The sequence below is a fragment of the Suncus etruscus genome, chromosome 8, assembly GCF_024139225.1.
Source record: "Suncus etruscus isolate mSunEtr1 chromosome 8, mSunEtr1.pri.cur, whole genome shotgun sequence".
In the NCBI taxonomy this organism is placed as follows: Eukaryota; Metazoa; Chordata; class Mammalia; order Eulipotyphla; family Soricidae; genus Suncus; species Suncus etruscus.
The window spans coordinates 61,361,637-61,377,316 of NC_064855.1; the positions used below are offsets into that span (position 1 = coordinate 61,361,637).

At 37.9% G+C, this 15,680-nt stretch overlaps 1 protein-coding gene across 1 annotated transcript in view; it reads left to right on the top strand.

The window, feature by feature from the left end:
- The window catches only part of CDADC1 (cytidine and dCMP deaminase domain containing 1), a 52,681-nt gene that overhangs the window by 28,247 nt on the left and 8,754 nt on the right, over positions 1-15,680 (top strand). The window contains exons 5-7 of the mRNA XM_049778792.1: positions 5,431-6,000; positions 10,688-10,737; positions 14,752-14,921. Coding sequence (XP_049634749.1) covers positions 5,431-6,000; positions 10,688-10,737; positions 14,752-14,921 — 790 coding nt within the window. The remainder of the gene's footprint in view (positions 1-5,430; positions 6,001-10,687; positions 10,738-14,751; positions 14,922-15,680) is intronic.

Consider the following 15,680-nt stretch of genomic DNA (forward strand, 5'->3'; position numbering starts at 1 on the left):
CCCCCACAGACAAACAAAAAAACTTCACAAGTTGTGATATGTATTGATATTGTGAATTATAATGTGAAAATATATATTTGGCCCTTTCCTCTTTCCTGACACAGTGTAACTGACATCTTATAATTTTCTAACAATAAGAACAATAAAGATGCTCTTTGTTTTTCATAATAAGCATCTCTCAGTCACACCTGAGCTGATCGCTGGAAAATTTTCAGGCTGGAATTCCCCTAGGTAATTAGAATGGTAGCTTCTACTTTCACTCCTCTAGACCTCTGAGAAAGATGGAGGGGCTGGAGTTTGAGCTCATGCTATCACTGATAAATCATATATCAATGTTATGAAACCTTACAAGCTCAAAAAGAGGGGTTCAGGAGATGGTGTAAGTAGTGAAACACAGGATTCAGAGAGCCTTTCATGTACCCAATACAGTTTAGTCCCCAGCATCTGATATAATCACGACTCCCCACCAGGAGTGATCCCTGAGCATTGAGAGCACAGAGCCAGGATTAAGCTCCAAGCACTGTTAGATGTTGCACCCACTTCCCCAAAAAAGACCAACCCAAGAAGGTGGAGAGCACGTTAAGCACAGTTAAACACTGTGTTTGACCTTAATTAAAAAAAAATTAAAAAACAGGTTGAGAGAACTTTGAAAGAGTAGAGACAGACTAATATAGTTCTTTATCCTTTCCCTCATGGTGTTATTTGAGGGACAAAAATAGCATTGTAACAATGAGTGATATGGGCTATAATAATAAATGAACTCAGAGAAGAAATAGTGATTTTTTTTTCAGGTTACAAAAACCTGAGACTTAAACTGGATGTTGAGGGTCAGAGTAATAAATAGTACAGCAGGTAGGGTGTTTGTCTTGATTGCAACTGACCCATATTCAATCCTTGGCATATAATCCTCCAAACCCAGCACTATTTTGTAATCAGTTGAGAGTTTAAAATAACCCCTAAGCACCACCAGGTGTAGCCCAAAACCAAAAAAGGAACACACACACACACACACACACACACACACCTTGGATGTTGATAAGAAACATGAAATCTTGAGAATTGATGAATGTGGCTAAAAAAAGTGTGTGTGTGTAAAGTCAACAGTGAATATTCACATTTATCTTGGTGATAACATACTTTTCATATACTTTATAGTAGAAGTGAGATTACTGAACAAGGGAGAAGGGAATGGAGTGAAGAGGTAAGCTGAAAATGATATGAGGTAGAGGGTTGTAGCAGGTCAGCCCCTGAAGAGGTTGACTGATGGAGGGATGGAGAACGAGGCCCTTTTCTTCCAGCTCGGAGCACGCGTCTGCCACCCTGTCTAGCCCACGGTTCTGAGGTGAAACGGCGGGTAAACAGCTCGCAGACAATCAGGCTCGTGGAAATATTTGCTTTATTTGGATGGACAAAACTGAAGTCCAAAGACTCAGATTCAGTTCCAGCCAGCAAAAAGCTCCCGGCCTTCCACAGACTCCAGTTTTTATACTCCAGAGTCAGGTCCCACCCAATGGTGGGATCAGATACCAACCAATGGTGAAAGCAGAATCAGGTCCTACCCTAGGGTGGGGGCAGAATGCCAGGTCACACCCTAGGGTAGGGCACAATCACCAGTTTAGGGTGAGTAACATAGTAATCCCCCAAAATATTTACATACACAACAGAGGGTCTTAGCACTTCAGTGGTGGTGAGGTATATCTGTGCAACAAGATCTTAAATGTCGGGGATATTGGAGATAGCCTGGAGGTAAAGGCGTTTGCCTTACATGCAGATGGATGGCAGTTCGAATCCCGACATCACATATGGTCCCCCGAGCCTACCAGGAGCAATTTCTGAGCCTTGCCAGGTGTGACCGCCCCTCCAAAAATGTCAATGCTACTGTCATGTCACCTAAACTATAATAATATAGTTTTAATAAAAAGCAGACAACAGATCTAATAAACTAGCTGACTTTTATTAATCCAGATAATAAATTCGTAAAAATCTAAAACAATGTGTTTTGTCTCAACTAGTTTTTGCTTATTTTTTTTTGAAAAATATACTTTGTATCAAACTATTCCTTATGTTATTGGTTCTTTTTGGTTAATATTAAATTTTTTATTTTTTGTCTTAATTTTCAAACAGTATTTCATATCAGTGAATTTAAGTGACAAATGTTTTTTAGGATTCTCATTAATATTTTATGACTATAAGGGGGGTTTGAGACCAAACTAATATAAGAACCTCTTGTAGCATTTTCTAGTGGTACAAAAACATCTGGTCAAAGATTATTCATCCCTTCTCTTTGAATCAGGATGCTTACATGAAAGATTGGCATAACTTTTGACTAGGAACTGGATTTCTCTCTCAACAAAGGGAAGATAAAATGCAACTAGAGGAAACATTTTGATATTACCTTCGTGTCTTTAAAATTTTATTTTTAAAGCCTAAGTCACATTATCAGGAGTAGCAAGAATAGATGGAACTGTATGCCTGTTCAACTAAGCTTTTTTTCTTCATTTGTTATTTTGAATTTAGAACACCCTGTTGGATTATCTTTCTTTCAGTTTTAAGCACAATCATTAAAAAACATCTCCTATCTGATATTACATGAGATACTGGAAAAGGCCAACTTTGTTCATCTGCTAGTAAAATACTAATTGATAAATGTTTAACACTGTATACAGTATTTCATTCAATCCCAGATACAAATTAATTTTCGTAAATGTTATCTAGTTTTATTTTTTCTTATAAATTGCTCATTTCTTTTCTCTTGAAACCCAATTTATATGTGCTCTTAATAAGTTAAAATTGTTTTGTATATTAAAATAGTATTTTTTTTTTTTTTGGTGCCGAAACCCGGGATCGAACCAGGTAAAATAGTAATTTTTAAAGATAGTAACTTTTCTCTTTGTTTTGGTGAGGGGGCCACACCCAGCGACACTGAGGCGTTACTCCTGGCTCTGTGCTCAGAAGTCGCTACTGGCAGGCGCAGGGAACCATATAGGATGCCAGGAATCAAACCAGGGTCTGTTCTGGGTTGGCTGTGTGCAAGGCAAATATCCTACCACTGTGCTATTGCTCCAGTAACTTTTCTTCTGCTGCAATAATTTAAAACATTTCTTTTTGTTGTTATAAAATTAATATTTTACCACTATACCCCTCTACTGCTCTTTTACCATTTTTTAAATCATTTTTGATAAATGTATACTATTTGATTATGAGGATGGTTATAATTTGTTCAGCCATTTTCTCATTTGGATTTTTCTTATGTTTTTATATTCTCAATAATGTTTCTATGAATAAATTCATGCATGAATGGTTTTGTCTCTATTTAGAATCTCTTCTTATGGTAGCTTTCCAGAGGAAAAAAATCAGAGTATAGGTACATACTTAATGAGTTGTTTAGACACAAAACACTCTATTGAAGGTTCTCAAATTTATTTGGCTACTGTCCCCTTTTCAGAAAGAAAATGTCACTTGGAAGTGCAGGGCACCAATCATATACCATACTGCTATCCTGTCCCTTTGGATAATTCTAAGCTACCCCTCCTCTGGTCCCACCCTATGGATTATATTGGGAAACTATTCTAGACTCTAGCCTCTTAATTGGGGCTGCAATTGGGGCTCATCTGGGGTTTTGTAGCTGAATATGAGACTTGCTTTAAAATAAATTTCTTGGTCTGGAGGGATGGCATGGAGGTGGGGCATTTGCCTTGCATGCAGAAGGACGGTGGTTTGAATCCCAGCATTTGATGTGGTCCCCCATGCCTGCTGGAGACGATTTCTGAGCGCAGAGCTAGGAGTAACCCCTGAGTGCTGCCAAGTGTTACCCCCCAAAAAATAAAATAAATAAATTTATTTATGTTTATTGTTAGTAAATATTTAACTTGTATACCTCTTTTATGTACCCAGATGGAGTAAAAATTCCTCAAGCAAAAAAGGAGTTCCAAGTGCAAAATTTTATTCTTAAGAAACTAAACAGTATTAGTTGTCATTTCTGACTATTCTAAAAATAGTTGTTTTATTACTTGTAGGACTCTGGTCCAGTCTCAGTTGTGGACTTTGAGATAACCCATAGCAAAGCCATCAGAAGCCATCAAAGAATACCTCCCATGGCAACAAATAGCTTCCAGAGCATTTTTAGGACTTGGCAAATTTTTCTTTTAAAGTCCAGATAGGAAATATATTTGGTTTTGCACTTCAAGTTGTGTCTGTATAGCTACTCAACTCTTCAACCTATCCTCTCTACTAGAGTACAGAACGGCCAGAGACTGTCAATGAGTGGGCAAGTTTGCTCCAATCAAGCTTTTTGGACACTAAATTTGATTTTATATTCTTTTAATGCATCACAAAAAACCCCACTATGTTGATTTTTCTATGTATTTAGAACTGAAATCTAGTATTAATGTGTAAACTGTCCAAAAAACAGACAATGGACTAAATTTGACCAATAAACCGCATTTGCCATCCTCTGATTATGTTATAGGTTGACAGATCTGAATGACTTACAATCAGGGGTCCTCAAACTTTTTAAACAGGGGGCCAGTTCACTGTCCCTCAGACCATTGGAGGGTCTGACTATAGTAAAAACAAAACTTATGAACGAATTCTTATGCACACTGCATATATCTTATTTTGCAATAAAGAAACAAAACAGGTACAAATACAATATGTGGCCCACGGGCCATAGTTTGAGGACCACTGAGTCATTATATAACATGGTAATAAGTCTTTATTATAATGGAACTCTAAGTCTATTTCAGAAATTTGGTTGATTTATACAGAATAAGACATTTATTATTTTTATTATCTTTAAACACCATGACTACAAATATGATTGTAGTTGTATGATTTTAGTCATATAAAGAGCACCCCCCTTCACCAGTGCAACATTTCCACCACCAATGTCCCAAATCTCCTTCCTCCCACCCCACCCCCACCTGTACTCAACACAGACTTTCCAGTTCCCTCATTCATTCACATTGTCAGGCTAGTTCTTAATGTAGTTATTTCTCTAACAGCACTCATCACTCTTTGTGGTGAGCTTCATGTCGTGAGCTGTACCTTCCAGCCCACATCTCTTTTGTCTCTGAGAATTATTGCAAAAATGTCTTTCATTTTTCTTAAAACCCATAGATTAGTGAGACTATTCTGCATCTACCTCTCTCCCTCTGACTTATTTCACTCAGCATAATAGATTCGATGTACATCCATGTATAGGAAAATTTCATGACTTCATCTCTCCTGACGGCTGCATAATATTTCATTGTGTATATGTACCATAGTTTCTTTAGCCATTCATCTGTTGAAGGGCATCTTGGTTGTTTCCAGAGTCTGGAAATTCACTGCAATGAATATAGGTGTGATAAATTTATTATTAATAATAATTTATTCAGAATAGCGTATTTTCAGTATGTATCTAACAACTACTTTTTTAAAAAATTTCAGCTGGAGTTAATCGAATTTCATACTGGCCTGCTGATCCAGAAATAAGTTTGCTTACTGAGGCTTCCAGTTCTGAAGATGCAAAGTTAGATGCCAAAGCAGTGGAAAGACTGAAGTCAAATAGTCGGGCCCATGTGTGTGTGTTACTTCAACCTTTGGTGTATTACATGGTGCAGTTTGTAGAGGAGACCTCTTACAAATGTGACTTTATTCAAAAAATTGCAAAAACATTACCGGATGCTAATATTGACTTTTATTCTGAATGTAAACAAGAAAGATTAAAAGAATATGAAATGTTATTTTTGGTTTCAAATGAAGAAATGCATAAGCAAATACTGATGACTATAGGTTTGGAGAACCTGTGTGAAAATCCATACTTTAGCAATCTAAGGCAAAGCATGAAAGATCTTATCCTACTTTTGGCCACAGTAGCTTCCAGTGTGCCCAACTATAAACACTACGGATTTTACTGTAGCAGTACTGAGCAGATTAATGAAATTCACAATCAGAGTTTGCCACAAGAAATTGCAAGGCACTGCATGATTCAGGCCAGGTTGTTGGCATACCGAACTGGTGAGTTATATATATGCTTAGTTCATAAATTGGGGTGAATTGATTGGGTTTTATTTGTCTCAATGTGTCCATATCATAGAGTTCATAAAAGCATAATATTTTATAAAACATTGGTCACTTTTTAAAATAAAACTTGGAAGTGAGAGTGTGCCCAAAAAATAAAAACAAAATTTAATGAAGGTATTAGAATAAGATTTAAAAAATTTTATTCCAGGAAAGAAGAGAAAATCTTCAGAATTTCTTCAGAAAAAGTTTATATAAATGATGAAGTACATGCTACACCACCAGGTTAAAGTAATATCAGTACAATGAATGTCCTCAAGTGGCTGCACACCAGAATCACTATAGAGACTTTTGTTTAAAAATGAAATAAATTCCAGTCCAGACCACCTAAAGCACATTCCAGAGTTGTGGTCTAAGTTTACAAATATATTTTAATTTTCCCTAAAATTCTCACTTTCAACAGATTCAATTATCATTCAATTCTTGTAAGAGAATTTGAACCTACTCCAAGCACTTGCTCTCTGCCTTCAAAAACCATGTTGTATAATAGTCTGTGCTAATGTAATTATCTCATACTGTGGGTTATGTATACATTACATACATGTTAAAATAAGTTACTCAAGCCATTCTGTAACAAGTTTAGGTAGGAATAGGTGTGACTTATTCAATAAGCTATTATAATTTAGAAATTTTCCTTAGCTAAGATTTTAGTGTGAGTGTTAAGCTGAGAGACGTAAATTTTCTATTCTTACACTTGTTTTTACAACCTTTGTTTCTCATTGAACATCTCACACCATTTGTAATTCCAGAGTAATGTGGTAAATGTGCCTATCTATTCTTTAGAGATCTCTAATGGTATAACCATTGATTCTGCACAGACTTTTATACACAAAGCTATGCTTTTGCACTTAATAGTTAATTTTTGACTGTGATGACTGCCAGGAATCCAAATTCTGAATGGATTGCCACTCTTCATCAAAGTGTACTTCACTGCCCTGTGAACTCTCCCAAGGAGGGGCCCAAACCTTTTGCATTTTCATTCTAGTACAAGACAAAAATGGATAAAGGAAATGGATAATGGGAATATTTCATATCAAAACACAAGCAAACCACCATCTTATCTTAAACCCTTGGGGACAAATGAAAGGGAATTCAGAATTGTTTGTATTTTCAGAAAGCAATTATTAGATGTTACACAGTTCCAGATATGTGGTTGGTTATGACCACAAAATAGGTACAACATGTCCACAAAACCCAGAAAACTCCATATGAGGGATTTCAGTTGAGGAATTATCCACGTGTGTTCTTCATTGATGTAAACTAGCCAATAAGCATTGAGCACCGACTATGTGTAAGGCAGAGTTAGGAGATTTAGGGGCCAGAGCAATAGCACAGCGGTAGGGTGTTTGACTTGCACAAGGCCACCCTGGACGGACCCAGGTTTGATTCCCTACCCCACACCCCACCCACACACACACAGCCTGTCAAGAGTGATTTCTAAGCGCAGAGCTAGGAATAACTACCAGGGGTGACCCAAAAACTAAAAAACAAAAAACACTTCACCTACTTCATGCAAAGTTTTGCATGTGCCTAGTCTGTTGGTTTAACTTCCTGATAAGGATTAATTAAGTCTTCACTTTAACAGTGAGGATAGGGTATGCTGCTCAAAACTTTCTTGACTTAGAAGACCATTAAAAAATACAAGGTTATGGAGCCAGAGAGATAGCACAGCAGTAGGGTGGTCCCCCAAGCCTGCCAGGAGGAATCCTGAGTATCACGGAGTGTGGCCCAAAAGCAAAACAAAACAAACAACAAAAGTTAGGAGATTTATATATGTGTCCTATTTAACAATGAAGACAGTCCAGATTTACCTTGCAAGCATGAGGCCATGAGTTTACTTCCTGATACCTCCAGTAAAAGGACACTGGCAAGGTAATTTATCCTCTATTATAAATGTGTTAATAACTCAGACATTAAATTTATACTACTCAGTTTGCCTTGGTGACTATTTTACTGTAATTTATAAGTTAAAAATAAACTTCATTAAGAAAAATAGGCATATGGCTAAAATGGATTCAGAGGGCCAGAGAGTTTGATGGGCTGGAGCATATGCCTTATGTGCAGGAGGTACAAGCTCCATCTCTGGCACTGTATCTGCTACCTGAAGTAGCCCTTGGGCACCTCCAGCAGTGGCCTAAAGGTCAAATTAAACACTAAAACTCCTTATGCTCAACCTTAAAAGAATCGAAAGTCGGTGTTTAATAATGAACTTTTGAATAATGAGTGAAAAGAATCCTCCATGTCATGAAAAATTTGTTTCTGGGAGAAAAAAAGAAAAATTTGTTTCTAGGATATTTTTGGGGGGGGGGTCACACCCAGCAGCGCACAGGGGTTACTCCTGGCTCTCCGAAATCTACAGAAATCGCTCCTGGCAGGCTCAGAGGACCATATAGAATGCCGGGATTCGAACCACCATCCTTCTTAATGCAAGGCAAACGCTTACCTCCATGCTATTTTCCAGCCCCGTTTCTAGAATATTTTGAGGTAGCAAAAAAGGAATGAAAATGTGACAATTTGTTTAGACTATGAGGAGAAATAGGAGGGCACGATTTCTTCTCTACCTAGTTTCGGGGTTTTGTGCCTTTGGGGTCCTCTTTTTCCTTAGACCAGGTTTTTACCTAAAGTGGGTATTAGGCTTCTTCCTGAACTACCACATTTGTCAGAGGCAGTTTAAATAGTCAAGAAACGGGGGCCGGGCGGTGGCGCTAAAGGTAAGGTGCCTCCCTTGCCTGCGCTAGCCTTGGACGGACCGCGGTTCGATCCCCCGGTGTCCCATATGGTCCCCCAAGCCAGGAGCAACTTCTGAGCACATAGCCAGGAGTAACCCCTGAGCGTTACTGGGTGTGGCCCAAAAACCAAAAAAAAAAAAAAAATAGTCAAGAAAACACTTGTTTCACATCATGGTTAAATCATTCTCCAGTGAGAATGTGCTGACAAATCAGAGTAGGTGTTAATGGAAAATACATATTCCAGAGCGTGGACCACTTCCCTTGTGAGATTAATTTAGAGAATCTCTCTCGCTCTCACTTTCTTTTGTTTATGGAACACACCCAACAGCACTCAGGACTTACTCCTGGCAGGCTCGGGAGACCATATGCCTGGGATCAAACCTGGGTTGACCTCATGCAAGGCAAATAAATGCCTTATCCACTATGCTATCACTCCAGCCCGTCTGGGTTTTTTTGGTTTTTTTTTATTTTTATTTTTATTATGTTTAGAAAATCTCTTACTAAGCAGGAGTCTACCTTTTATTTATTTATTTAATTTATTTTTGATTTTGTTTGTTTTTGGGTCACACCCAGGGGTGCTCAGGGGTTACTCCTGGCTATCTGCTCACAAATAGCTCCTGGCAGGTACGGAGGACCATATGGGACGCCGGGATTCGAACCAACCACCTTAGGTCCTGGATCGGCTGCTTGCAAGGCAAACACCACTGTGCTATCTCTCCAGCCCCAGGAGTCTATGTTTTTTGCCAAGTTTGTAATGGTTCTGGAATTGGAAACACCTGTGTTCTAGAGCTATCAGGTTGAGAGCTCTCCAACTTTGATTCTCAAGAATTGATTCAATGATTATAAAGTGGTATTTTTATCAAAGTGGCCAAAGAAAAATTTTCCTGTGAACAAGTAGATCATTGGGGACGAAAGGGGTTTCAAGTTTGTTAATGTTACAGACAGGAAGGATTTCTGAGAAATTACCTCATCTGTTACCCAGCTATAGGTGAGTGAATCTACTCCATTGAACACTGATGACATTTTATTCTGATTTTTAAAATACAGTCAATGCAGACAAGACTCCTATAATTCCCTTGAGCCAGGCAGTAGAGCCACTTCCTGTTAAAAAATTTAATTTTCTCCCACCCCAACCAGGTTTAGTTTATCACCAGGCTAAAACAAAAGAAATCCTTGAGACTAAAAATTAAAAACAAATGAAAGCATTAAACAAATTGTGTTGATAGTCAAAATGTTGACTCAATATTAAGACAATTTTATTATTGTCAATAGTTATTACATCATATTCATTAGTGCAGTAACTTCTTTTTTAATCAATGGCACTGATTAGATGCTGATGTTAGGGATAAGAAGTGAAGTGGCTCAATTCTGGCTATAATCATGAGACTCTGCTTTGAATATCACCATTTAAATAATTTCCACATAAAGAACATGTGTGACTGGATGGATAGTGGCACTGTTTTTTCTTTTTCATTTATTTATTTATTTATTTATTTATTTATTTATTTATTTATTTATTTGGGGGGTTTTGGGGCCACACCCATTTGACGCTCAGGGGTTACTCCTGGCTAAGCGCTCAGAAATTGCCCCTGCTTGGGGGGAACATATGGGACACCAGGGGATCTAACCACGATCCTTCCTTGACTAGCGCTTGCAAGGCAGACACCTTACCTCTAGCACCACCTCACCGGAGCACTGTATTTTATAATGTAGTTCTCATATCCCATTCTTTTGGATGTTTATTTTAGTACATTTCTGTAGCTAGTGAAGTAATCTAGAATTTCTGCTCCATTTATTATTTCTTAAACTGTTTTTGGTAAGTTGGGGGCTAAAAGGGTCTTGAAATGAGCAGGTCATTGCCTTTTAAATTGACTTACATACCATTTATCTTTCAGAGGATCATAAAACTGGAGTTGGGGCAGTCATTTGGGCAGAAGGAAAATCTGTAAGTATTTTTATTACGTATTTTTGTAAGTATTTTTATTTTTTTTTATTTTAAGTATTCTTTACATCTTTAACCTAGATTTTGTTTTAACACTGTCTAGTCTTAAGTACAGTGTGTTTTCTTGACCCACAGAGACTGGTAAATTTAATTTGTACATATTACATTGTAAAAATTTGTTTACTCAAGAATTTTCTGGGGCAAGAGAAATAGCATGGAGGTAGGGTGTTTGCCTTGCATGTAGAAGACGGTGGTTTGAATCCCGGCATCCCATAAGGTCCCCAGAGCCAGGAGAGATTTCTTTTTATTCTTTTTTTTTTTTTTTTTTTTTTTGTGTTTTTGGGTCACACCCGGCAGTGCTCAGGGGTTATTCCTGGCTCCAGGCTCAGAAATTGCTCCTGGCAGGCACGGGGGACCTTATGGGATGCCGGGATTCGAACCGATGACCTCCTGCATGAAAGGCAAACGCCTTACCTCCATGCTATCTCTCCGGCCCCGTGAGCCAGGAGAGATTTCTGAGTGCAAAGCCAGAAGTAATTCCTGAGTGTAGCTGGGTGTGACCCAAAATAATTAATTAATTAAAAATTAAAAAAAAAAAGAATTTTCTGGATGTACTTCTTCACCTAGGTTGATGGTTCAGTGTAAGGCCAGATGAGTGCTGCTGCTTAGGACCTGACTGGGGATTGTTGAGGTCACCAGAGTGTGCTGAGGGCCTTGCCGCCCAGGGCCAAACCTATGCAGGCTCGGGGGATAATTTGGATTTGGGATTGAAATCAAGGTTGGTTGCATGCCCCTTTAACCTCTGAACTATCTCTCCAGCTGTTGCAATTTTTAATTTACTCAGAAATGCAAGGATAGTTTAACATATGCAACTCAATATAATACACTATAGCTCTCAAATAACAATAAATAATCACATCATAGTAATAAATGCAGAGAAAGCATTTGACAAGATCCATCATCCATTCATAAAAAACTCAACAAGATGAGAATGGAAGAAACTTTCCTCAGTATAGTCAAAGCCATTTATCACAAGCCCATAGCAAGCATTATACTCAATGGGGATAAACTAAAATTTTTTTCCTTTAAGATCTGGCACAAGACATGGTTGCCCACTCTTGCCACTTCTACTTAATGTAATACAGGAAGTATTTGCTATAACAACAGTTAGTCAAGAAAAAAAATATTAAGGTTTTCTACATAGGAAAGGAAAAAGTCAAGGTTTCACTGTTTGTGGATAATATACTATATTTATAAAATCCTAAAGATGGGGCCAGAGTGATAGCACAGTGATAGGGTGTTTGCCTTGCACGCTGTTGACCCAGGTTCACCTAGCATTCCATATGGTTTCCCAATCCTGCCAGGAGTGATTTCTGAGTGCAGAGCCAGAAATAACCCCCAGAGATGCCAGGTGTGGCCCCCCAAAAAACAAAACAAAACAAACAAAAAAAAAACAAAATCCTAAAGACTACCCAGAAAAGCTTCTAGAAACAATAGATTGGTACTCTATTAAGCTAAGGAGCTTCTGTATCTCAAAGAAAATAGTGACTAGGATACAAAATCCACCCACAGAATGGAAGAAACTATTCACCCAATACCCATCAGATAATGGAGTAATATTGAAGATATACAAGATACAGACAGAATTTAACAAGGAAAAAATCTAACCCTATCAAAAATGGGGAGAAGAAATAAACAAACACTTTCTCAAAGAAATACATGGCCAAAAGGCACATGAAAAAAAATGTTCCACATCACTAATAATCAGGGAGATGCAAAAAAAACAATGAGGAACCATCTGATGCCACAGACATGGGCACACATCACAAAGAACAAGAATAATCAGTGCTGGTGGGAATGTGGGGAGAAAGGAACTCTCATTCACTGTTGGTGGGAATGCCATCTAGTCCAGCCTTTATGGAAAACAATATGAAGAATCCTCAAAAAAACTAGAAATTGATCCAGTTATTCCACTCCTAGGGATATACCTTAGAAACACAACAACACAATACAATATATTCATTGCAGTGCTATTTACAATAGCCAGAATCTGGAACCAACCATGATGCCCTGCAACAGATGGATAGCTAAAGAAACTGGTACACATACACAATGGAATATTATACAGCTGTCAGGAGAGATGAAATCATGAAATTTTCCTATACATGGATGGACATGGGAACTATAAAGCTGAGTGAATCAAGTCAGAGGGAGAGAGATAGACACAGAATATTCTCACTCATCTATGAGATTTAAGAAAAATAAAAGTCAGTATGGTAATAATACCCAGACTGAATAGGATGAGGGCTGAAAGGCCAGGTCCATGATATGAAGCTTACCACAAAGAGAGGTGAATTCAGTTAGAGAAATAACTGCACTAACAACTATCATGACAATGGTAGTGAGTGAGAGAAGTAGAATGCCTGTCATGCATACAGGCATAGGGTGGAGGAAGAGGGAGATGGGGGTACATTGGTGGTGGGAATGTTGCTCTAGTGAGAAGGGAGTGTTCTTTTTTATGACTGAAAATAACTATAGAAGCCAGTGCGGTAGCACTAGAGGTAAGGTGTCTGCCTTGCCAGCATAGCCTAGGACGGACTGTGGTTTGATCCCCCGGAGTCTCATATGGCCCCCCAAGTCAGGAGCGATTTCTGAACACATAGCCAGGAGTAACCCCTGAACGTCACCGGGTGTGGCCCAAAAAATTAAATAAATATAGCTATGGAAAAAATCCATGGCTTTTCTGTATACAAATAATGAAAGAGGAGAAAGACATATCAGTACTTATTAATACAGTCTCATTGTGAAAATAAAGTACCTTGAAATCAACTTAACTAAACAAATTAAAAACATAGAGCAAAATGTAGGCAGAACACTCCATGACATAAAGCTAAAGTTATCTTCAAGGATGCAGCACCACTGACCAAGCAAGTGAAAGCAAAGATAAACAAATGTGACTACTTTAAACAAAGAATATTCCATATCTCAAAAGAAATGGTGACTAGGATCAAAGACTGCCATGGACTGGGAGAATTTATTCACCTCAATATCCATCATATAAGGGGTTAGTTAATATCTAAGATATAGGAGGCACAGGTAGAGCTTAAAAGAAAAAACATCTAACCCTATTCAAAAATGGGAAGAAGAGATGAACAAAAATTTTCTCCAAGAAGGCATTCATATGTCCAAAAGATACACAACTAAACGGCTGAAAACAGTTGAGTGGATAAGAAATCCTATGGCACATCTACATAATGGAAAATTATGCATTTGCTAGGAAAAATGAAATTATGAAAATGTTCTACACAAGGAAGGATATGAAGAGTATTATGATGAGCAAATGAGTCAGATAGATAAAAATATAAAATGATTGCATTCATTTGTGGAATATAAAAAAGGTAACATGATAATAATAATATCCAGAGACAATATGGACAAGGGCCAAGAGAACCAGTCCATGGTAAGAAGCTTGCCACCAACAGAGGAAAAATGCAATTAGGGCAGAGAAGGGATCACAATGACTATACTAGTTGGAAGTGATACCTCTGGACAAAAACTGAATGCCGAAAGGAGATAAAGTGATTCGCATAATACCTCTTTAGTAACAATTCAAACCACAGTGTCTAAAAGGAAAAAAAAAAAAAACATGGAAGAGAGAGGTAGAGAGAAAAATGTCTGCCCATAGGGAATGTGGAAGAGAAACTGGGGACATTGATTGTGGGAAATGTGCATTGATGAAGTGTGTTGTACACTATGAACAACCTCGTAAACTGATGTTCAAATAAAGTAATATTTTTACAAATCAAATAAATTTTTTGTTTGAGGGCCATGTTGAAATTTAGCTGTAACAAGATGCCACAAAAGGAAGGTCTAATATTGTGATTTCTGATGGTTCAGTATGCCATAGAGAGTTGTCTACTGTGCAAAGTATGATGCCAGGTTTAGAAAGAAAACACACTGCAGGTGCATCTTCAATGTTGAAAACTAAGCTTTTGTGGGGTTTTTTCATTTTTATAGAGAAGTTGTGATGGAACAGGCGCCATGTATTTCATAGGATGCGGCTATAATGCGTTTCCTGTTGGATCTGAGTATGCTGACTTCCCACACATGGATGACAAGCAGAAAGACAGAGAAATAAGGAAATTCAGATATATTATCCATGCGGAACAGAATGCTTTGACATTTAGGTAAGAACTGTATCTGGGGGCCGGAGAGATAGCATGGAGGTAAGGCATTTGCCTTTCATGCTGAAGGATGGTGATTTGAATCCCGGCATCACATATGGTCCTGCCATCCCATATGCCTGCCAGGGGCAATTTCTGAGCATAGAAGCAGGAGTAACCCCTGAGCGCTGCCAGGTGTGACCCAAAAACCAAAAACTAAAAAAAAAAAAAAAGTGTATCTGCATGCATTTTCCTTAAAATGTAGCAAAGATTAGTTAAAACAAGTTTTATTTTAGCTATAATTTACTCCTTTGTGAAATCCCAAAATCCTTTCAGAAGTGGAGTTTTTAGTTAGACTTGGGCTTTTAGTTAGACTGGAGGCACTGTCAGTGGTTCTTCAGGCTTTCAAAATTTTGAGCACTTTTTTCTTTCTTTAACCCTTCCTTGTCTTTGCAGTGTAAAACTACTTGAAGTTTGTGTTTAGGATCATACATATGGATTTGTGAATATATAGATTTTGTTTGGAATCACAATGCCATAATGTAGTTTTTCATTACATCATTATAACTGGTATAAGCTCCCTCGAAGTGTTACTTGGTATCATTTCCACAAATATTTGTCTGGTGATATTAAAGGATTCAAAATACAGTAAGACAAGATTATTATTTGAGAGCTTATACTATGGTTAGAGCTGTATCCAACCTAATATGCACAATTCTGAGGGAAAGATCAGCAGAGTGATGTAGAAATTCAAGAGCTTCCAGGAAAAGATCAGGAGGGAAA